This window comes from Callithrix jacchus, chromosome 6, assembly GCF_049354715.1.
Source record: "Callithrix jacchus isolate 240 chromosome 6, calJac240_pri, whole genome shotgun sequence".
In the NCBI taxonomy this organism is placed as follows: Eukaryota; Metazoa; Chordata; class Mammalia; order Primates; family Cebidae; genus Callithrix; species Callithrix jacchus.
This window is the reverse complement of record NC_133507.1, coordinates 34086447-34109341: the sequence shown is the minus strand read 5'-3', so window position 1 is coordinate 34109341 and position 22895 is coordinate 34086447. Positions and strand designations below refer to the sequence as shown.

The 22895-nt window shown below is 54.7% G+C and overlaps 2 protein-coding genes across 14 annotated transcripts in view; both read right to left on the bottom strand.

Moving 5' to 3' along the window:
• Nucleotides 1-26: 26 nt before the first annotated feature.
• The window catches only part of ARHGEF4 (Rho guanine nucleotide exchange factor 4), a 210985-nt gene continuing 188116 nt past the window's right edge, over nt 27-22895 (bottom strand). For 9 of the 13 annotated variants that reach the window (XM_035304084.3, XM_078326970.1, XM_078326974.1 and 6 more), the window contains 10 exons: nt 18185-18324; nt 8161-8340; nt 6989-7165; nt 6738-6917; nt 5737-5969; nt 5269-5398; nt 3698-3829; nt 2718-2961; nt 1793-1870; nt 27-1210 (listed from right to left, as the gene is read on the bottom strand). In XM_035304084.3, coding sequence (XP_035159975.3) covers nt 1059-1210; nt 1793-1870; nt 2718-2961; nt 3698-3829; nt 5269-5398; nt 5737-5969; nt 6738-6917; nt 6989-7165; nt 8161-8340; nt 18185-18324 — 1646 coding nt within the window. In that variant the 3' untranslated portion in view covers nt 27-1058. Of the gene's footprint in view, nt 1211-1792; nt 1871-2717; nt 2962-3697; nt 3830-5268; nt 5399-5736; nt 5970-6737; nt 6918-6988; nt 7166-8160; nt 8341-10524; nt 11375-11584; nt 11865-18184; nt 18325-22895 lie in introns of those variants that run through there. The other 4 variants (XM_078326975.1, XM_054257320.2, XM_054257321.2 and 1 more) reach the window with 4 other exon arrangements.
• On the bottom strand, nt 11621-11864 carry SMIM39 (small integral membrane protein 39). Its single transcript, XM_078326981.1, has one exon. It carries the CDS (start codon nt 11789-11791, stop codon nt 11621-11623), a length of 171 nt encoding a protein of 56 aa, XP_078183107.1. The 5' UTR covers nt 11792-11864.

The following is a 22895-nucleotide window of genomic DNA, read 5'->3' as shown; positions in this document are numbered from 1 at the left end:
CGACAGAAAACTGGCTAGCAGCCAGGTTACTTTTCATCAATTTCTTTATGAAATTAAATGTGGTTTCTGGCTTGGAGAAGGAACAGTCCATGCTGCTGAATCCTGCGGGCCCCATGCCAGCTAGCCAGGCCCTGGCTCTGCTCCTGGCGCCCCTTGGTGGGACGAGGTGCCCTCTCCACACATTTGCCGCCTGGGTTGTGGGTCAGTCCTGCATGCTGAGCCACAGAATTCGGTCCTTACGGCTTCTCACACTCACGAGGGTAAGGCAATCTTCTGTGTCACTAACAAGAATCAATTCTTTTTCTCCATTGATAGAAAAACAAGATGACAAAATCCAAACAAAACCAGGAACGAGGTGGTTCTGGAGCCACCGCAAAGCCACAGGCAGACTGGCCACACAGCCCAATGGGGAGTGCGCAGTGGACTGCTTTGTTTTGTTCTGTCCACTACATACACACAAGTGAAGAGGGTCTCCGGCAGCCAGGTGTCTAGAGGGGCTGGGAGGCGAAGGGCGGGCTCTGGGCCCGACAAGGGTATGGAATTCCTGGTTCCTGCCCTCCCAAGTGGCAAGCTGCCTGGCACCACTGGCCAGGCTGGGGACTTGGAAGGAGAACTAGAGGGCAGAGGGGCACATGGTGGCCTGGCATTGCAGGCCACAGAAGGCCAGAGAGTCCTTCCTAGAGGAGATAAGGAGGATTAGGTTTCCAGAGAAGAGGGTCCTGGGCAGGCAGTGCCTTCTCAGCCAGGCCTGGGCTGTGCTGCAGTTTCCCCTCCAGCAGTGATGCCCTACATAGGTCCACAGGGCGGACAGAGCCCAAGCTGCAAGTGGGCATTGGCCTGCGGGGTCTGTCCCCTTGCTGTTCTATTCACGGCAACAGGAGCAGGGAAAAACAACAGGAGTACAGACCTGGCACATCCTGGTGATGACACGAGCAACTCCCCAGCCCAGCCCTGCTCACTTCCAGGCAGAGGAAGGCCAGGTGGAGTGGGCCTGGGAGAAGAAAAACTGGGGGCCTCTGGCAGGAAGGCCCAACAGGTCCCATCAGGCAGGCACGAGTTCACTTGCGGAAGGGTGCTAGCCGGCTGATGCTGTGCCAGAAGGTGGATGGCTTCCGCCTGGGTTCTGCCAGCACCAGGACCTGCTGCTGGGGCCGGCTGCTGGGCAGAGCTGGGTGCTTCTGGCGTGTCAGGTAGCAGGGCCGGCCAACGGCTGAACAGAGAGAGACAGCAGGGGGTCATGGATGCTCAGCGCAGAGTGCCACCCCAGTTGTTGAGGGCAGGATGGGTCCCGTCCCAGGGCTCTGCTTCAGAGCCGCTGTAGGAGGCAGTTTTGCCACATGGGATTTGCTCCTGGAGAGCTGACCACATCCACAAGCCCAGCCTGTCTGGGGTCTCTGGCCTGGGCCTGGCCGCCTGCAGCACCCTGAAGAGGGCGTGGCCTGTGCAAGGGCATGTGGTGTTTCAGGAGCATGGCTCTCTGTAGAAATGGGGAGATAGCTCCATCCACACCCCACCCTGGATGCCTGCCAGGAAGGGGTCCTGGGAAAACAAGCATTGTCACTGATGGCCCTGATCTGGGGGAGCCGAGGTGTTGAGAGTTAAGAATGTCAACCATATACTGACCCAAGGTTCACCAGTGGCCCCTTATCACCAACCTTCAGGAACAAACAGCTACAAAGGCCAGTGGGCCCCCGTTAGGCCCGGTGGCTAGCTGGCTTGGCTTTGCGGGTCAGAGAAGGGAATGTGAACAGGCAAGGGCCGGGCCAAGGAGGTGGGGCTGCTGTCTGCCTACCTTTGGGCTTCCCTGTGACCTGCTGCTTGCTGGCATTCAGCATGGCCTGTTTCCTCTGCAGTTCCGTGATGGAGAAGCCTGAGGGAGGGACACAGGTGAGGCTGCTGCTCCATTCCTCCTTGCACTGCACTTTTGGCCCCAGGTGCAGTTGTCTGCACACCTGCACCTTCCTGGTACCGAGGGTCTCATCATGTCCTGGGGACTAAGTGCTGGCCACAGCAGGGACTGTTCCCCATTCTGCAGAGTCAGCCTGCCTTGGCCAACCAGGGCAGAGGGCATACTCTGCTACCTTGTCCTGGGGCTCCTGGCAGAAAACAAAGATCCCTGAGTGCCTCCTCTGCCTGCCCATCTCTCACCTTGACTCATTGTCTAGTGTCTTTTCCACTGCACTAGAGGCTCCTTCCCAGACCATGTGCTGACCTGGTCGCTGCAGTGGGTAAAGTGGGGGCCCGTGGACAGGAAGGAAGGTATAGCGGGGAGACGTCTATGTGCATGGGGCCGGGGAGGCTTCTGAAGCCAGAACCACAGCCCAGTCTGCATGTTCTCCCAGGGCATTTGCTGGCTAGAAAAGGGACCCCCCCCCCCCCAGGTCCCAGCAACCCAGAGTACTGAGCAGAGGGCCCCGTCCTATGGAGTGTGTGCACATGTGTGCAGGTGTAGTGAAGCAACTCCCCAAAAGTCAGTAGACCCATGCCTTGGGGTTGAACTCTGAGGAACCGTATCATGGGAGAGTCAGATAACTGCCATTGAGGTGATGAAGGCAAAGCCTTATGCTCACAACTGAGACCTGGAGGTACCTGGAGCCTCATTACCCCCTGACGCCTGAGAGGGCCGAGTGGCGCTGTCCTGACTGCCAGGCAACTAGTCAGGCGGGATCACCACATGGGCCCTGGGGGCCACAGCAGGGCCCAGCAGGGTCTCGCACCTGTCTCCTGGTCCAGCCGCACCTGCTCCCGCTCCCTGGCAAAGGCCTTGAGCCAGCGCTGCTTCTGCTCAGGCTTCCTGGTGCACAGCAGGTGGCTGTCCCCTGTGCTGCCACAGTGCAGCCGGAAGGCATTCTTGATGCTCACATGGAGGTCTCTGTCCTTCCCGTCCTCCAGGTCCACCACCTCCAGGCCATCCATGTCCAGCCGGCCCTTGTAGTACAGCACGTCCCGGCGAAGCAGGTCCTGCCAGATGCTGCCCTCAGCCATGGCTGCTGAACCGCTCCCCTGACCATTTCCTGGCTGCTCCCACCTCCTCTCCCCAGCCCCAGGAGGGGCTGCTGCTGGTGCCTCCACCTCCCCAGCAGACAGGGGAGATCCTGAGAGCAGAGCAGGCCTGCTGCGGCCCACAGCTGTGCTGAGCCATGAGTGGAGAGGCCTTGCTCCTTTAATGCACAGCTACTGACTACCCCAGGGTTGGCCCTGTCTTTGGGGTGGGGAGACTAAGACAGTGGCCCATACCACACAGAAGAGCACCCATGGACGAGGAGGGCTTCATGGACACAAGGCCACTGGGCCATGTTTTGAAAGAGGAGGTGGCAGCGCAGAGAAAGTGCCAGCGCAGGTGCTGGCAGTGCAGAGGAAGCTGAGAGGTGGCTACAGCAGGGGACTCGGGCTGGACAGAGGGGATGTGGAGGTCTGCAGGGAGGGAAGAGGTAGCTTGAGGAGCAAGCAGCTGTCAGGTCAGGAAAGACTGTGCTGCCAACAGCACCTGGCCTGGTCAGCTTGTGAAAGCCGCCTGCTGTTCCTGGGCCACCAGGCTCACCTGCCAAGAGCCACCCCATCCCAGGCCCAAGGGTCTAGCCAGGCTCCCGGTGTCTGGTCTGGCTAGCACCTGTCTTCTGGGCAGCTGCCCCCAGCCCTCAGCTCCCCTCCCTCCAGTTGCTCAACTTGGGCCAGCAGGGCAGAGCAGCTCTGGTACCTTCTTACAGTAGATGAGTTGGTGGTCAAAGAGAAAGAACATTCTCTGCTGGCTCCTGGCTTGAGGCTGTGTAACTCGAGTCAGCTCCCCCGAGTAGATGAGTTCTGAGCTCCTGACCAAGAGATCTTCCCCCTGGGAAGACCCCAAGGAGAACCATGAGCCTAGCATACCCCACCTCGGGTTCCCATTCCTGCCCCCATCATGGGTGGGGGACCTCCCCCTGGCCTTGCCTGAAGCACCCACCTGGCCAGGCCACAGAGGGAGGGGGAGGAAGAGTTGGCTATCCTTGCAAAATAGGAGCCCCCATCGCCAGCGGCCTCTGGCGGCTCTTGAGCCCTGGAAGTGTGGCTAATCCATACGAGATGTGATGTCAGTGTAGGATACATATTGATTTTTGAAGATTTCGTATGAAATAATGTAAAATATTTCATTAATGATATTTTAGTTGGTTACAAAAATGTTATTTTGGAGTTAAATCAAACATTAAAATTAAATTCACTGTTTCTCTTTTTCCCTTTTTAAGATGGCTACTATGTATTATACGTTTTGGTATGTGGCTCACATGCTAGTTTGATCAGACAGTGCTGCTCTAGAGAAGAATTAGGTCTGGCTGGGTTCGCGTTCGAGGCCAGCCTTTGAGAGCTCTAAGGAGGCCCTCTTCCCAGTTAAATGCATGGAGTACCTGAAGCTCCATCATCTGCCCTTGGGCTTCACACTTTTAGACTAAGCCCTGCCCTGGTCTGGTTCCTCTTTGAAACTGCAAACCCCAGCCGGGAGTGGTTGGCAGTGGGCCATTCTGGGTGAGTAAATCTGGAGGGCCCTGAGCCAGGGCTGGACCTCGAAAATGACTGCCCATATTGCTCAGCCCCACCCCAGGGCTTCTGATTCAGTATCCAGGGTGGGGCCCTGGAATCTGTATTTTCATAATGTTCTGTGTCTGATACTGATTGAGTTCCAGGTCATATTCTCTCCCTGATAGCTGGTGGAGCACATGGTGGTGGCAGCACCCATGTGGGTAGGGAGCCCCTGGGAGCAGATCAGGAGGTGGCAGATTGACAGATGCAAGTGGGGGTGGGAGTGGAGGGGACGGGAACATTGTCATTAGTTCTAAGACAACATTGGCAGATGCCAGGGGCACGCACAACTGAGACAGAACCTGGAGGCTCTGACGGGTGGTGATGCATTTTTGGTCATGCTGTGTCACGCCTGCAGCCTCCTGATAGGAGTCCCAGAAATGAACAAGGATCTGGCCTGTCCCCTGAAGGCAGAGGGACAGAACACTTCTGAGAAACACACTTCCCCTGTTTAGGGCTTCCCCTAAGCTGGCTGGCCGCTTGTGGGAGGAGTCTCACATAGAAAAGAGGCCACCAGGTGCCGAAGCCTGTGAGGGAAGGTAGCACTGAAGGTCCGGAGCCCACGTGGGGACAGGCTTTCCCACCATGAGCATTTGTGGCTAGATCCCAGGAGCGCAGCTCCCTGTTTCAGCTCCCTTCTAGATTTTTTCAAAGGCAAGCATAATTTTAAAGCAAGGGGCCAAGACCTCATGGAGTTTTCTGGCCCCAGGCCCTCACCTCCCAGTCCTCGATGGAGCTCTGCCACTGAGCAATCTTGTCAATGTTTTCAAGTCTCCGCTTCCGCTCATTGATGAGCTGAGCCACGTTCTTCATGGCATGCAAGGCGGCTTCAACGTCCTTGAAGTCCCTGGGGCAGAACAGAGATGGAAGGCTGCTGCAGGCTGGAGACAGAGAAAGGATGAGTATCCCTGCAGCCCCCATGTGTGGAGCTGCTTTCCTCTGACCACATCCTCACTGTCAGATGCACAGCCCCTCTCTTCTCCATAATGGCAGGCAGAGGGCAGAGCTTAATATCTGGGTGGCATCCTCCTCCCTGCTTGCAAGGAGAGCTCATCAGAGCAGGGCTAGTTTTCCGTGTGTTGCCCTGGGGCCTGCAGCAGTGCCCAGCATACTGCTGACGTTTAAACTGGTTGACTGGAGGCATGCAGTTGCGTGGGCTGCCTCCCTGCCTCAGTGCCCTCCTACCTGTGCTGGGGGTGCGTGTATTTGAGCAGCTCGGCCAGCTGCAGAGGGTACTTGCAGATCTTCTGCACTGGGGTCAGCAGGAAGCCATCCAGGGAGATGTCAATCATCTTCTGCAGCAGCCTGCAGGCCTCGAAGAAGTACACGTACTTGCTAAGCTTGGTGAGCCGGGAGAGCTCCACGCAGGCGTTGGGGTGGTTATTGCAGTACTCGGAGTAGATCTGGAAGTTGGCTTGCTGAGGGGCACAGCTGGAGGTTAGCAGAGCCCCTCCGCTGCTCCCTCCGGCAATCCAGCTGCATGTCTGGGAAGGGCAAGAGCCTCTACAGGCTGGGGACCCAGGCTCTTTGTACCTATTTCCCTGTGCCACAAGCTATGTGAAGTCACACCCGGGGTGGGAATGGTGAGAATATGAGCAGGTGTCCTGGCTGCACGTTGGCCTTCTGGGTAGAATCCATGATAACAAGGACAGGCTAACAAAGCCGAAAGCAGCGAAGGTGGTGGAGGATGGGGTGGGACAGGGGTCCTCTGCTCACCCTTGCTTGACTGCCCAAGAGGGCCAAAGCAAGGTCGTTCTCTACCAGGTGAGGTTGAGGTGTCCACTTAGAGCAGCACAGTGAGCCTTGGTAAATGCCAGCGGGCATCTGCCGCATAAGCAAGCTGTAAATTCTCCCTATGTGAGAAACCCCAGAGCCCACTTTGAACAGCCCCTGGGGCGCTCAGCAGGCCTCTGCCCTCCTGTCAAAGCAAGTCCGTCCCCGGCGGACGCCCCAGCCCTCTGCTCCCAAGTGTTCCCTGACTTGGTTTCCCCACCCAGAAGCAGAGACCCTCCTAAAACTGTCCCGAAGGGTGCGGGCGGCCGGGCAGATAGAGGCCTGGTGCTGAGGCCCACGCGTGTGGAAGGTTTTGGGAGCAGCCACCAGCTATCCGTGCTTCGCCTCTATGAGCTCGGCGCCCGGGGTGCGGGATGAGCGGGGCGGGGGCCGCGCTGGGGGCGGGCGCTCACATGCTCCAGGAAGCAGGCACCCAGCTCGCTCAGGTGCGGACGCTCGCGGTTGAACCTCTGCTCCAGCGCCTTCACGAAGACCTTCTGGCAGCGGTAGATGTCCTCGATGTTCCCGAAGATGGTGCGCAGCTGCTCCTCGCTGAACATGTCTGCGCGCTTGCGGCACTGCCGGACGTAGCCCTGAGGGGCCGACACGGTCAGGCCTGCCCCGACCCGGTCCCTTGCGCCCCCTACCCCAGGCCGGGCCTCACCTCGCAGATGTCGCGCAAGTGCTTGATGTAGTCTCGCTCGGTGCTGAGGATCTCGTTGATGACGTTGGTCCGCATCTGGTCCTTGCTGCTCTGCGCCTCTGCCCCGCAGTCCTCCGCCCCGCGGTCCCCGGCCCGAGGAGCCTCGTCGTCCGCGGGCTCGTCCTGGTTCACCCGCAGCTGCAGGCCATGCGCGGCTGGTCAGTGCCCCGCATCCCTCGGAGCAGCGCTCTGCGCCATAGCGGCGGGAACAGGGTTTCGGAGGCCCCGCAAGGTGCACCGGAAGCGAGGCAGAGGGCTGGCCGGCCACCTCCCCCTACCACGCCACCCCCGCAAGTCCTGAACCGAGGGATGGCGGCTCCGACGTCCGCAGCCGCTGTCAGTGTGATCTGAACACCACCCTGCCCTCCTTCCTAGACCCTCTTGTGCCGGGCACAGAGCCTGCAGCGCTCCCTGCAATTTCTGAACCAGTGCCTGCTCCTGCCGGCCCCCCGTGGGCTGAAGCAGGGGGATGGGTGGCGCACTCCACTGGCTAACTTATAACTTGGGGTAAGGCTTAGGGTGCGGAGTATACAGTATCCTAGGGGGCCTGGAACAGGAGGAGCATCTGAACACCAGGACCTGAGACCTCCGGGTGGACGGCCCTCAGCTTGGACGCCCTCAGCCAGGCCTTTTGGAGACTACACCTGGATTCCTTCCTTGAAGACCAGAGACCCCCTTAGATGGAATCCAGGACCCCTCTCTGCGATCTCCAGGGCTAATAACTTTTCCGTGCTTCAACTTCCTCAGGTGTAAGTCATGGTTCCCACTCCAGAGGCCGTGGGTCTGAGCAGTCCCCTGTGCGATGAGCAGTCCCCTATCTGTGCTCTTCAGGGCTTGGGAAATGTCTAGCTCCCGGAGCTGTAGGGGTATGGCAGAGGGCAGCCTAGTGTCTGCACACACTCCTTCCGGAACTGCTCTCCTCTCTGGCCCCTGAGGGCTGGCCAGAAAAGGGCTGGGAGCAGAAGTAGTGACTCTCCAGGAGGAGGAAGGCTGTAACACTGCGCCCCCACAGCACCACCTAGCACTCTACACCAAGACCACGCCCAGCACCTCGGATACCAGAGCTGCTCTGGGCTTGGATTGCTCTGCAGAACCAGGGCCCAATGGGGGAGAAGCCCAGGCTGGAACCATACCCGAACGAAGCTGGCTGGAAACCAGCCCTCGCCATCGGCGACCCGGCCCCACCACCACTCTCTGTTGGTGGCATCCATCACTTCAATGACGTCCCCAGCTTTGAAGCCCAGCTCCTGGTCGTCCATTGTGACATGGTCCCAGAGTGCTTCAGCGCAGACCACACTGCCATCGCTGATGAGCTGCGGAGAGAGCCACAGGTAGGCAGGTTGGTTGGGGAGGCTGCCTTGGCCTGCCTACCCTCTGTCCCCACCTCTCAGCAGCCCTGGGGAGAGAGGATCCTGACTTCACAGAGGAGCCACAAAGCCTGCTTCTGGCAGGAGCAGGGCTTTCCTGGGGCAGGGGCTGTGTTCTGGGCATGTCTAGATTATCAAGGCTCAGTGACAGAGCCAGAGATGCACTGACCACAGAATCTGAGCCTGTCACTGGGACTGCCAACTGCTCCCTGTTAGGCTTTCCCAACCCAGCATTCCTGGGGGCTGCAAAGCTGCTGGAGAGAGGGGCTGGGGGCTGCAAGGCTGCACGAGAAAGGGGGCTGGTGCCCTCCTGTGGGCTTCTTGTGGATGAGCACCAACCATAATGCCCCTTCATCCAGGTTGATAGTGCCCTGCCATTGCAGTGGCTGCAGCTTGTTTGCTGTGTTTTGTTCAACGCTTGCCGAACCAGCCTCATGGCACCCCTGCTCCCACCTGAGATGCCAGCACCAGCTGAGCAATGCCCCTTCTCAGAGCTCTTGATCCCAGGCCGTGGGATCCTGTGTGAGTTATTTCAACCTACTCCCTTTATTTCGAAAGTTCTAGAAGTAGGAGCGTATTGCCACTGCTACCACTGTGATAAGCACTTCGGGACTGCTCTTGCACAGTCAACCGCATGATACCGAGCCGACCATTCTTCATATGCTTCCCTCTGCTCAAGTAACTGGTGTGGTGCCTTGCTCCAGAGTGGTGTGGACTGAGACACCGGTAGCCACGCTCCCCTGCCCCTCTCAGGCAGCCCACACACACGGCGCTCCTTCTGGCTGACTCGAGTTTTCTCCTAACATGGGATCTGTTTCTGCTCCCTGAATGTGAGCAGCTCCAGGGGCTTAGGGCAGGAGAAGAGGGGTGGGCCAGAGCTGCATGGGAGGTCCATGCCCCTCCCTGCTGGGACCAGGTGTTGGCACCTGGCTAGGCAGTCAAGGACGAGAGTGTCACAAATACGCCCTCTTCACTGACCACACCTCCCCTGAGCTGCTGCTACCCCAGGTGAGCCCTCCCTTCACTTCACTGGGTTCTCCCTGAGCACTGTGTGAATCCCCACCTCAACATGGAAACCAAGAGTGGGGCCAGTCCTGTGTCCCAGCCACTAAGAGGCCTCTGCCCGCATGGGCAGAGTGAGGGCTGCAACTGGCCACTGGAGCACTGGAGCTCCAGAGCCTGCTTGGGATGGTGCTTTCCTCCAGGGATCCTGAGCAAGCAAGTTCAGGTAAAGACAGACCCCCTCTTTCCTGGGGGGCAAAACCTGCTCCAATCCTGATGAAAGCTGTCCTCAGAGTGCTCCATGAGCCTGTGGGCACAGGCACTCTCACAGTATGGCAGCCACCCGGGAGCTGCAGACCTCCAGAGGCCCTGTGGGTCCCAGGCACAGATCCCTGGGTTATTACTGGGCAGCAGGTCTCCACAGGAGGCCACTGCTCTCACTCCCAGCCACAAAGACCTTCTGTGGGTGGCCTCCAGGATGGTGACCTGCTGCTGTCACTCAGATGAGATGAGAAAGGAGCGCTCAGGAGACCATATGGGAGGAGCCTGCCTGCCACGGTGGGGAGCTGGCTCACCCTGCTGAGGCCCTGAAGGATGCGATGCAGCTCCAGGGAAAGAAGGAAGCAGACACGGTGGCCTGGGGAAGCCAGTGAGAATGTGAGCTGTAGGTGACATGCCCTGACCTGGGGTCTGTGACACAGGCTGTGGGAAAGTGACCAGACACACTCAACATGGCTCACTTTCCCACCGCTTCCCTTCTCAAGACGTTCCTGCCTGCTATTAACGAGGTGAGGTGTCACCCTCTGTCCCTAGGTTCCCTTAATGAGCCCTGAGCAAAAGCCTGGTGCCCCCTTCCTTTATGCTGCCTGTCCTTGCAGGTGGGGCTGGGTCCTGCAGAGGTGGCCTCCCACATAGCTGCCAGGGAAGGTCTCCCGGTGTCAGGCAAGAGGAGGGCTTCACAGAGAGACCAGTTTCCAGGCACCATGAGTGACAAGTCCCCACATCTGTCCTGCCTTGGGGGAGGAGGGGAGGAGATGTCAATTCCCTTTGTCACACCCTTGTGCCAGGCAGAGCCTGGCACAGGGACACATGCCCTGAGAAAACTCTCAGATCACCTGTGCCTCTCACCAATGTAAGGATGTCAGCCTGGTGGCAGAGGTCCTGCATAGGCTCAGACTCAGGAGGTAGTTACAGGGAATGTGAACTATTTATGTTGTCATTGAGACAAAATGTGGCTCTGTGATGTGAGAATCATGCTCCACTTCCGATGCTGTTGGGCTGGGTGCCTTTCTGAACAGAGGCCCTTTCTGGTGCTTGTAGGCATAGCTGCACCTGAGCCAAGACACAAGCCAGGCAGGCAGGCTCCCAGGGCAAGGAGTCCAGGCTGCAGCTGCCTCTCTGCCTGCAGAGAGCATAGAAGCAGAGACTGGCTCTGAGACACAGGGTGGCTGTGAAACTGGCTGTTCTATTGCGGGGGAGGGTCCCAATGGAGGGGCACATTTAAGACTAAGAGAGCCCAGGAGCGGGATACCCTCCTGTGCCTCTGAGGTTCTGACAGGCTGCCGAAGGGCCATGCTGCCAGGCTCTGCTTCCAGCAGCTCCATGTGACCGCCACTGCCCTTCCCACCCTGCCCACCTACCAGACTCACAGGGTGGGGGCAGCTGGGAACATCCACCGGCTGTGCAGCAGGGGTGGGTGGGGGGTTCAGAGGGCCCACGTGCAATGGGGGCAGGGGCTCTGCTTGTGGGGAGACTGACTGACACCACGTATTTTAAGGCCTAAAACGGGAAAAACTACAGGTAACATGCGCAGCGGTAGCCAGGCATCTTCCACACACCTGGCTCAACCCACACAGATGCAAGCGCGTGTGGCTTACCCAGCGGTCACATGCACTCCGTTTCCAGACAAGCAGTCGGCGCGCCCCAGCTGAATCTGCACCCTCGGTGACACGCAGAGACGCGCCATTTTGCCCCCCCCCCCCCCCACGGCTCCCACCCCCCACAGGGCACAGAAGACAGAAGGACCCTGTCCCACACGTGCCACCACGCCCCTCAGGCACCCGCTCGGTGACACCCCCGACCAGGCCCTGGTAGTGAGCACATGGGATGGAAGGGAGGCCTCCCCTCCGCGACCGCTGCGGAGGCTGCGGGTGGCAGCGGCTGGAGTGCGGTTGCCCGCGTCACTCACCCCGGCGCGGTTCCCCGCGGCGCCCTGTGCTGCCGCTCAGCGGAAGGCCAGCAGGAAGATCAGCACGACGTTGATGAGGACCAGGAGCGCCAGCACGGTGGAGACCACCACGCGCTGGGCGCCGGGGGGCAGGTTGCAGCGCAGCAAGGCGCGCAGAGCGTTCCCGGGCGCCACGGGGCCGCGCCGGGGCTGCGGGGCCCTAGCCATGGCGCCCGGCCTCCCACTCTGTGCGGCCCCGAGATCCCGCCGCGCAGGGCCAAGCCGAAGGCTCGCAGCGCCCGGGGAAGAGGTGGAGCGCCTGCGCTCGTGGGCCTGGGGCTCCTCCTGCGCAGCCGGCGCCGTGCACGCGGCGCCTCCCAAGCCCGGAGCCCTGGCAACCCTAGCAGTCAAGCCAGCTGTGCGGGCGGGGGCGGCGGGCTCGGAGGCTCGGAGGGGCTGCGGTGGCTGGGCGTGCGCTGCGCTCCGCCCTTGGCACCTCCTTGGAAAGGGTCGGGAACCTCCACGCCCGCACAGCGATACTGGCCCTCGGCTGGCCAGTGACACAGATGGCCACGGGGGTGCTCGGGGATGCCCGGGGACCTCACGGTTTCAGGCATACGGAGGCCAAAACGCCTAGCACCAGCGCTTTCAGGAGAGATGGGCCAGGGACTCTGATTTCTTACAAGGGTTGCTCTCAGGCCCCCACTTCACAGATGAGTAAACGCGGCTCTGAAATGTCAGGGAATCTTCTCAGCCATAAAATCGCGCAGGTATGCAGGGATGGTGGAGGCAGGATTTAAACTCAGGCGCGATCCGCGCTGAGGGGCCGCTCTTTACTGACTGCATTATGTTCCTTTGGAAGTCAGGCGTCAGGGCTTCCTCTGCCTCCACTAGACACAGCCTGCAACCTTAACCCTAACACAGCCTGAAACCTAACCCTGTAGGTTTCAAAGCTCTTGTGCAAGAACTCTCATTCTATCCCTGAGAATGACAGCCCAGGCACAGTGTGTCCTTCTGAGAGGTGAAAAGACTGCAGGGAGGAGGGCTAAACAAACACTCCGCTCAGGTTCGGGCAGAGATTTCAGGGCAACAAGCTCAGTGCTTTGAATCCAGGAGCAACAAGAGCCCCTGGAGGGCAGAGAGGGGCACATAGAGGAAATGTGTGCAGAGACGGTATTCCCACGGGAGTGATTTAACATGCTCTGATCTCTGTGTATGTGGCCAACTCTTGGCCACCCCTTGCAAGGATAGGTGAGTGCACCCTGAATGTCACCATCCTGTTGAAGACTATAAAGCAGAGTGGATGCCACGTGTGCCAGCATGTGTGTATGCAAGGGGACCTGTATGTGCATGTGCATAGGTACCTCTGTGTAAGGGGATACCTGTGTGCACACATATGGGCATCTGTGTGTGGGGTTTCCATGCATGTGAGTGTGTACACATGTGGGTGCCCGTGTGTGTGTGCAGAGGAGGGTCAGGGATATGTCCAGAGAGGCTGTGTGCCTCCCTCACATCTGAAGGTTCAGCCTGGGCCTATCTGTCTGGAGTACTGCTCATGCCCAGCTCTTCAGAAAACTCCAGTCTCAAGGTTTGCTCCCCCAAGCTCTCAGGAGAATTAGGGGGATTAGAAGACATTTAAAGTCTCGCTGACACCCCTACATCCCAGCACTCCTCTGGTAAGATGGTGATGTGCCCTCTCACGGGGTGTGGCTCGGAACCCCTGACGTGTGGATGCTTCACTGTGCACCTGTGGCCTCTCAAAAGCAGGCCACACAGGAGGGTACATGTCCTCATGGCCCTGGGCACAGTGGTTTGGTGAGCCTGATGGCCAGTGCAGGCACAGAGTGCTGGAGGGTGTACAGCACCCTGCTCGGCCACTGGGCCAGGCCCTGGTTGGTTCTTCAGCCCCGGATGGGTCCTGGACACATCCTCTGCCCCATGCACAGCAAGGCACCCTGGGGAGGGCTAAAGGTGGCTGAAGCACCTCTGACTAAAGACTGAGCGGGGTCTTCCTCCCTGCCCAGGGGTCCCCAGCCTGTGTATCCCAGAGAGCTGGCTTTATGGCAGGAATGGCAGTGCTAACTTCCAATGTGAGTTTCATGACCAAAAACATAATGGAAAAGCTTGAAGGCAGACAGGGTGTGGTGGCTCACACCTGTAATCCCAGCACCTTGTGAGGCCAAGGCAGGTGGATCACTTGAGCTCAGGAGTTCGAGACTAGCCTGGGTTTCACATAGTGAAACCTCATCTCTACAAAAGATACAAATATTAGCCAGATGTGGTGGTGTGTGCCTTGGTCCTAGCTACGAGGGAGGCTGAGGTGGGAGGATCACTTGAGCCTGGGAGGTGGAGGCTGCAATGAGCCAAGATTGTGCCTCTGCACTCCATCCAGCCTGGGTGACAGAGTGAGACCCCGTCTCAAAGAAAAAAAAAGAAAAAAGAAAAGAAACCTTGAAGGCAAAGGTCTAGGCCCTTGAGGGGTTGGACAGACGGCTTCCACCAGGGAGGGGAGTAGAGTAGCTAGGCTGGTGACGGACTGATGTAGGAGCAGAAGGGAGACAGAAGTGTCTGGGGCAGATGAGGGCTGAGCCCCCAGTGCTGTGGCCTTGGGAGGACAAAGGGAAGAGGAAACCCACTTTAGGGGAGCTGGCCACCAGGTGACCTTGCAGCCCTGCGTCAAAGTGGCAGCAGTGGTGCCAAGCCACTGTGAGCTGCTCCTGCCCTGTCTCTTGGAGCCCCTCAGCCCAGCTTGTTGTCCAGCCTAGTGAGGATGAGCACCAGGTGTCTGGGGCACTGCCAGGCATCAGCCTCCTCCCCAGAGTCTGAGGGGCTGAGGAGGGGGAACAAGAGCCAGGTCAGGCCTAGGGAGGGATGTCTGGCCTCACGGGAACTCAGGGAAGACAAAGACTCCTGGGGTGAGTCACACGAACTCTGAGGGGTGGCCAACAGCTGGCCTCATGTCCTGAAGCGCAGCCCAAGAGGGCCAAGGAGAGAGGGTGAGGAACTGGGCAGACAGGCCCAGGCCTGGGCTATGGCCTTGGAGGTGGGCCCTAGAGGGGTCAGTGCTGGAAGAAGAGAGGACACTCCTGGGCACTGAAGACAGTCAGTGTCTGTGTTCCTTCATTTGTCTGGCAGGGACTGGACACTCACGAGGGGCAGAGCACAGGTAATACAAGAATGCAGAAGGAACGAGACATTGCGCCCCTTTGCACGTTCCTCAGGGCCGTATGGAAAAATGCAGGGGGCACACAGACACAGCCTGCGGGCAGCTCTCTGCAGGCAGGACCTTGGCTTCTGCAGAGCTCCATCCTAGGGCCTGCTACCTCCCTGACACAAGCACTCAGTACACACCTGTTACACATACGCAACACACCCACACCCTTTATGCACAGCACGGGCACACACATCTGTGTCCAGGCATAGAACTCACTCCTCATGAACCTGGAATGCAAACTGCCTGGCTGCTCTCCCCCAGGTCAGCTGCTCTCCTCCAGGTCGGCCGCTCTCCCCCAGGTTGGCCGCTCTCTAGGCCAGAGGGTTTGCATTTGTTCTGATGAGGAAACTGTAAGGTGGTTTCCGCTTTCGAGGGAGGCATCTGGCTAAATTGTGACCCTTGCTTGTTGGTGCTGATGTCAAACAGCTTAGCTATTCCTCAGCCAGAGCATGTCAGAATGAACAACTTGTCAAGGAACTGAGAGTCCCAAAAGATAAGAAAGGGTCACAATTCACCCCCACATGTTCTTAGAAAACAGAAGTGAATATGTGATTTTAGGGCAAGCCAAATATTATTTAGTGTGGGCTTTTCTGTGACACCTGCTGCTTTGCTCATCTCAGGTATGAAAGTTATGCTGACCCCCAGCAAAATTTCTGGCTGAGCCCTCGGGAGTGCTGCCCCGAAGGCCCAGAACTAGCGGGACAATTACCTCTTATCTTTTCAGTTTCCGATGAGTGAGTCCATTTAATGCTTCTGCCGGCTCCTAACAGGCAGGCACCACCTTTCCTAAGTCAGCAGTGCAAGCCGGGCACGGCGAGGGCTCTGGTGCCACATTCGCCCACACAACACAGGGACCACCTTGCTGCCGAGCAGTGCTGGACCCAGCGAGGCCTTTATGCCCGGGCCTGCCCTGCTTGCTGCCTCTCTCAGGGTGGCCTTCTACATCAGGATCTGGAAGCACTCATGGCCTTCATGAGGAGGGTGGGTGCCATCTGGGACAGCAGCCAGTCTCCCCAGCGCCAGCGTGCGGCATCGCTGGAGACGGGCTCCTTCTGTCAGATTTCCTTCTCTTCTCATCCTTCTCATCCACGGTTCTCTTCTGTGATGTGCGTGTCCTTCTCCCTGGTGACATGATCCCTGAACGTAAGGCATAGCAGCAACACCCCGTCTGCTCAGTAACTGCCAATGCCAGGAGAGACCTCTGAACCAAACAGGAGTCAGACCCTTGAGGCAGCCCAGACAGGGGCTCACACAACAGGAGTCAGACCCTCGAGGCAGCCCAGACAGGGGCTCACACAACAGGAGTCAGACCCTCGAGGCAGCCCAGACAGGCGTTTACACAACAGGAGTCAGATCCTCGAAGCAGCCCAGACAGGCGCTTACACATCCAAATCTACATTGCCTGCCTTCCCTCATGAAGATGACAGAACCTCGTTTCATTTTTTCCAGAGAATTCCTGGCTCTTGGTCTTCCTCGGCCAAAGCATCTTAGAATGAACAACTTGTCAAGACACTCAGAGCCCGAAAAGATACCTCCTCACCAGCGGCAAGATGTGACAGTCCATAATTTCACCCTCAGGTAGGAGACACACAACTGTGAAACGCAGACCCAAGGTCAGTGCAGCCACAAGCCAGTCATGGAGCCTCCGCCTCTAGAGTCCTTGAGGGCTTTGGTTGCAATGATCATCCTCAAGCTTGGAGACGTACTTGGGTGCCCACCCGTGCTGGGTGTGTTCAGTCAGTTGCCATCAGCCCTGCACAGCCTCATGCCATCCAGTGTCACAGCCACGTGAACCAGCTCAAATGGTCACTGCTCAGTGCTCCAGGTCCCACATCCGACAGGCCCCCTTGGGGTCCTCTTGCTGGGACTGAGCCCCAAGGTGAAGGAGACAGCCTTGGTCTTCTAAAAACACCAGAACTATTACCCGTGAATTCAATTCTGCTTCAGGTGACATGACTTCAGAATACCTTCTATCCCAAATAGCTTATGAGAGGCACTTAAAGAGAAAGGATTTTTTTTTGTTGTTGGAAAAGCTTATTTGCTTGTTTATTCTCTATGCATCATGGATTTTGACTGGTGCATTATTTAATGATCCTTTTGTTTATTTATTTTTGAGATGAGTGTCGTTCTGTCACCCAGGCTGGAGTACAGTGGCATGGTCTTGGCTCACTGCAACCTCCACCTCCCAGGTTTAAGAGATTCACCTGCCTCAGCCTCCCGAGTAGCTAGGATTACAGGGGCCTGCCACTATGCTCGATTAATCTTTATACTTTTAGTAGAGATGGGGTTTCACCATGTTGGCCAGGCTGGTCTCAAACTCCTTGACCTCAGGTGATCCACCCACCCTAGCCTTCCAAAGTGCTGGAATTGCAGGTGTGAGCAACTGTGCCCAGCCTTAATGACTGTTTTAAATCATCATCTAGAGCTGGGCCTCTAGGTGGAGTTCATGGGCCTTTGACTCCATTCCTTTGTCCAGTGGGTAAAGAGGACGCCACCCTCCTCACTGGCTTCTGAGAAGCCTCCCGGCTCATTTATTCACAGAAAAGCCAACTCTTCCCAAACTGATCCCTTCTTAAGGAAAAACCTGAGTGCTATAAGATCCTGCGTAGTCAGAGTCTGGTTTTAATGAAGCAGAAACACACCAGTACCTTCTGACTGGAGAACACAGAGTTTGCTATGGGCACGTGCTTGTGCTGGTCATCTGGTTACACTTCCATGATGTTCAACAACCCCCTCTAGTTAAGTAAAAGAGGCTGAGAAAGTAGGAGGGTGAGTGAGAAAGAGAGGAGCGTCAAAGCATCACGATTCCTCTCTCATGGGGAATGCGAAGGAAGAAGAACTCGGATGGGAACCAGTTTTGCCTGGATGAGGATTCTCACGGATTTCTTCTGCTTCAGTAGGAAGAGCAAATACACAGCAACTCACACGCAGCTGTCATAGCAACAGCAATACTTCTGAATTCCTGGTGTCAACAGGAGAGAAAATACTTTTCCCTCGCCTTGTCCCCAGCCTGCCCAGATGGATGGTTGGAGGGTCAGGGGCTGAAGTAACTGGAGAAGCCCTGGCCTCCCTTCTACTAAGTAGAGCTCCTCCAGCTGAGATAGTGCTTGGCAGCTGCTCACTAGGACAGCCTCATGAGGCGGACCAGCATGCCCACATTGCATCTGCTCTGTGGCCCCCAGCAGGGCACATGGAGTCCTGTGTTGGACAAACCCTGCTCTTGACACCATATCCCAAAATGGGGACCACAGGCTGAAAGTGTGCTGAATGCAGCCAGCACCACCAGCATCCTCATGGAACATGGACTGTGGGCATCTGGCCCACATGAGGGTGCTGGAGTCCCCTGACAGTCAGGGCCACAGCTGCCCAGCCTGTCCCTCCCTCTGCCCACGCAGCCCTGACCCTACCTCATTGATAGCCAGCTGCTCACCACCCCCTCCAGAGTGGCTGTAGTGGTGGCTGGAGCCGTGCAGGTCATCATACAGGTCCTCCTGGCTCCCCACTTCATCAGCGCGGACAGCTGTGTCCAGAGCTCCATCAGGCATGGCTGGAAGGAGAGACAGCAGCTGGGCAAAGTGGGGTGGGCTGGGAAGGGCTGAGGGGGAGAACATGCAGAGAAGGAGCCCAATGGGTTCAAGACAAATGCTCCTTCTGCAAGGGGAGGGTGCAGGTTGCAGGGCTAGGTTCTCAAAACATCCTTGCCGCAAACATGTGGCCTGGGTGAAAGGATGCATCATCCCATTCTACAGCAACTTGGCTGACAAGGAAACACAAGTATTCACCATCACACAGCTCAAGAGCCTCTTAAGTTGTATTCAACGACAAATCATTTTCCAGTGTGCTGGCTATAGTATTAGGCCCTTAGGAAAAATGTTAACATTTTGTTATGCAATATATATGTGTGTATTCAAAGAAAATATACAGTTACATACATACAAATATGGTTTGAAATTTAATACAATCAACAGTCCTGGTACCCATCACTCTGCTTAAGAAAAACACCAGAAACTTGACCTGCCACATCCTGTATACCCTGCTTTAGTCCCATTCCCATCCCCCTCCTGTAGAGATATCCAAGAATTAGAACTTTCAATAAGTAATTCCCATGCCTTTGTCTTAGCATTTAGTTCTGTCAGTTACGCCGGGTTTTGACCTTGTCTAAAGGCAGCCTGCAAATCCACTCTTCTCTGGCTGGTTTCCTTTACTCAACTGTGTGTGTAGCTGTGATGATTTCATTTTCACTGCTGTACAGTCTTGTGTTGTATGATCTTTCACATTTTGTATGAGTCTTTCACAGATACCTCTGTCACTCAGATGTGCCACAGCTATCTCCTCCCAGTTTGTGGCTTGTTATTATTATTATCATATAATAATGCAACCTCTGTCTCACTGCAACTTCTGTCTCCCAGGTTCAAGTGATTTTCCTGCCTCAGCCACCTGAGTAGCTGGGATTACAGGTGCACGCCACCATGCCTGGCTAATTTTTTGTATCTTTAGTAGAGACAGGGTTTGACCATGTTGGCCAGGCTGGTCTTGAACTTCTGATCTTGTAATCCGCCCATCTCAGCCTCCCAAAGTGCTGGGATTACAGGCGGCATGAAGCACCATGCCGGGCTGTGGCTTGTTATTATTTTTAAGGTACCTTTTGATGAACAGAAGTCCTTAATTTTAATATAGACAAATCCGTCAATCTAGTCCTATTTGGTGTATGTTTTCTGTGTCTAGGAAATTCTTTCCAGCCTCAGAGTCATAAAGTATTCTCTGTTATCCTTTCATGTTTTATAGCTTTTCTTTTGACATGTATGCTGTTAATCCACCTGGAAATGATTTTTGTGTATGGAGTGAGGTTGGAATCCAATTTCTTTCTTCTCTAAGGATAATCAGTGATCTCAGCACCATTCATGAAACGGGCAGTCCTTTCCATGGACCTACAGTGTCTTCTCTGTCCTTGAGTTGAGTTTATATATAGCTGGGTCTGCCTCTGGACTCTCTTTTTGCAGGAGGCAGAATAATGGTCTCCAAAAGACGAAAAGAGCCAGAGCCTGTGAATATGTTATGTTACCTGAGGAATTAAAGGGGAATTAAGGTTGCAGATAGAACCACGGCTGCTAACCAGTTGACCTCAAAATGGGAAGATTATCTTGGATTATCCACATGGGCCCAATGTAAGTGAAAATATGAACTTTGAAGACTCACTTCAAGCATTTCCTACTCTGTGCGAGACCCATCCATGCCTCTATCTTACTCTCAGAAAGCGTGAACAGACAACTGTCACAGCAGGAAACACATCCCTGTATACTTGTTGGCCCGACTCCCCACAACTAGACACTGAGCTCCTTAAAGGCAGGAGCCATGCCTTACTCATTAATGTCAACATTTAGGAAATGTTAAGTAAATAAATGAGTAAACAGATGGAAGAAACAGATAAATGGTGACAAAACAGATGAAGAAACCAATGGAAGAATGAACACTTGAACAGATGGAAGCTGGGAGGATGACTGGGGTGGCAAATGGCACATTCCTCAAAGGTGGAGCCCAAAGGCCTGGCAGAGCCAATGTCAGGAACACAGTTAAAGCTCCACATGTGCCCCCAGAACTGACCTGGGAAACCCCCTGGGATATGGTTTGGATTTGTGTCCCTGCCCAAATCTCATGTTGAATTGAAGGTGTGGCATGGTGGGAGGTGATTGCATCATGGGCAGATTTCCCCCTCTGTTGTTCTCATGATAGTGAATGAGTTCTCATGAGATCTGATCGTTTAAAACTGTGTGGCACTTCTCTCTTCACTCACTCTCTCTCCTGCTGCCATGTGGAGAAGGTGCTTTCTTCCCATTCCCCTTTTGCCATGACTGTAAGTTTCCTGAGGCTTCCGCATCTTGCTTCCTGTGGTGCCTGTAGAACTGTGAGCCAATTAAACCTCTTTTCTTCATAGATTGCCCAGTCTCAGATGTTTTTTTATAGCACCATGAGAATGGACTAACACACTCTGTCTCCCACTTGTGGGCAGTGGCCTAAGCCCAGCTTGTGAGAAGGAGCTAAGGGCCTGCTCCTAACCTTGTACACAGCCACAAGTCCCTAGGAACACTCATGATTTTTATTTCATTTGTGTTTAAAAACTTTTATTATGGAACGTTTCAAAAGTGCACAGAAGGACAGAAAATAGCATAAGGAATCTTGTCTATTCATTGTCCAGCGTCAACAGTTCTCAACATGTGGCCACTTTTGTTTCATCTAACTCTCCTCCCCACTGGACGGTTTTTAGGGAAAATCCAAGACAATATAATTTCATCAGTAAACACCATAGTGTAAGTTTCTGAAACATAAGGATCCCATCTTTCTTTCTTTAAAAACATACCATGATATACATCTAAAACAAACTGAAATCCATCCAAAGTTGTCAAATTGCCATACCTTCTCCCCTAGGGCCTTAAAATATTTATTTTGAAATGGTTGTAGAGTCACAGGGCATATTACTATAGTATAGAGGGCACTGTGCACTCTCCACCCAGCTTCTGTCCATGGTCTAGCTTTCACAAGTCCAGTGTGATCTCACAGCCAAGAACCTGACATTCGTGCAATGTGTGTGCATAGGCATATGGCACTGTATCACCAATGCACGTCTGCACAGCCACAAGCAACCTGAATGCAGGCTTTTGAGGTTGGCTTTTTCACTCAGCCAAATGCCCTGCACTCTATCCCAGCTGCTATGTGTATTAATACTGTTAATAGACAGTTATTAATACTGCTATGTGTATTAATTTTTACTGTTGAGTCATATTCCATGGCACTCCATTCCCCCGTTGCTTTAACTAACCTGTTTAAGGATATGTGGGTTGTTTCCAACTATTGCCTATTATGAACACGGCTGCTATGATCATTCATGAGCACAAGTTTGTGTGAACATTAGTTTTTATTTCTCTGATATAAATGCCCAGGAGTGCAATTACTGGGTGATAGATGATTTAGTTTTGAGGAAACTGCCGAACTATTTTCCAGAGTGGCTGTGCCATTTTACGTTCCTATTACTCTCAATGTCTAAGAGTTCTAGTTTCTCTGAATCTTCAGCATTCTAATATTTTACGCATTCTAATAGGTGTGTAGTGTTATCTCATCGTGGTGTCAATTTTCATTTCCTGAAAGGCTGATGATGTTGAATATCTTTTCATGTGCTTACTTGCCACATATCCTCTTTGGTGAAATATCTCTTTAGGTCTTTTGCCTATTTTTTTTTTAAGAGGTGGGATCTTGCTTTGTTGCCTAGACTGGAGTGCAGTGGCATGATCCTGGCTCACTGCAGCCTCAAACTCCTGGGCTCAAGGGATCCTCTCACGTCAACCTCCTGAGTAGCTGGCACTACAGGTGTACACCACCACACTCAGCTAATTTTTTGAAGAAATTTTCGTAGAGACAGTGTCTCACTATGTTGCCTAGGCTAGTCTTGAGCTCCTGGCCTCAAGTGATCCTCCTGCCTCAGCCTGCCAAAGTGCTGAGATGGCAAGTGTAAGCCACCATGCCTTGCCCACTTTTGCCTATTTTCTAAGTGGTGTTATAATGTTGAACTTGAAAGTTCTTTTTTTTTGAGACAGGGTCTTGCCAGTTTGCCCAGGCTGGTCCTGAACTCCTGGGCAGTGATCCTTCACCTCCTGGAAGTGATCACTCCTTGAAGTGATCCTTCCACCTCAGATCCAAAGTAGCTGCGATCACAGGCTCGTGCCACCACATCTGGCTCTGAGAGTTCTTTACATATTCTAGATATGAGTTATTTGTCAGATATGAGGTTTGCAAGTATTTTATTTCCATCTGTAACTTATCTTTTCATTATCTTAACAAGGGTTTCATAGTGCAAAAGTTTGAAATTGCTACAATGTTCAATTTCTCAACTTTTCCTTTTATGAGTCATGCTTTTGGTGTCATGTCTAAGAACTCCTAACCCTGGTTCTCAAGGATTTTCTCCTAAAGGTTTTACATGGAAATATATCATTCAGTTTGTGTGTGTGTGTGTGTGTGTGTGTGTGTTTTCTGTATGATGTGTGAGGCTTAGGTCAAGTTCATTTTCATCACCTATGGATAGTCTACTGGTATTATTTCTGGCATCATTTGTGAAAAGAACATCTTTTC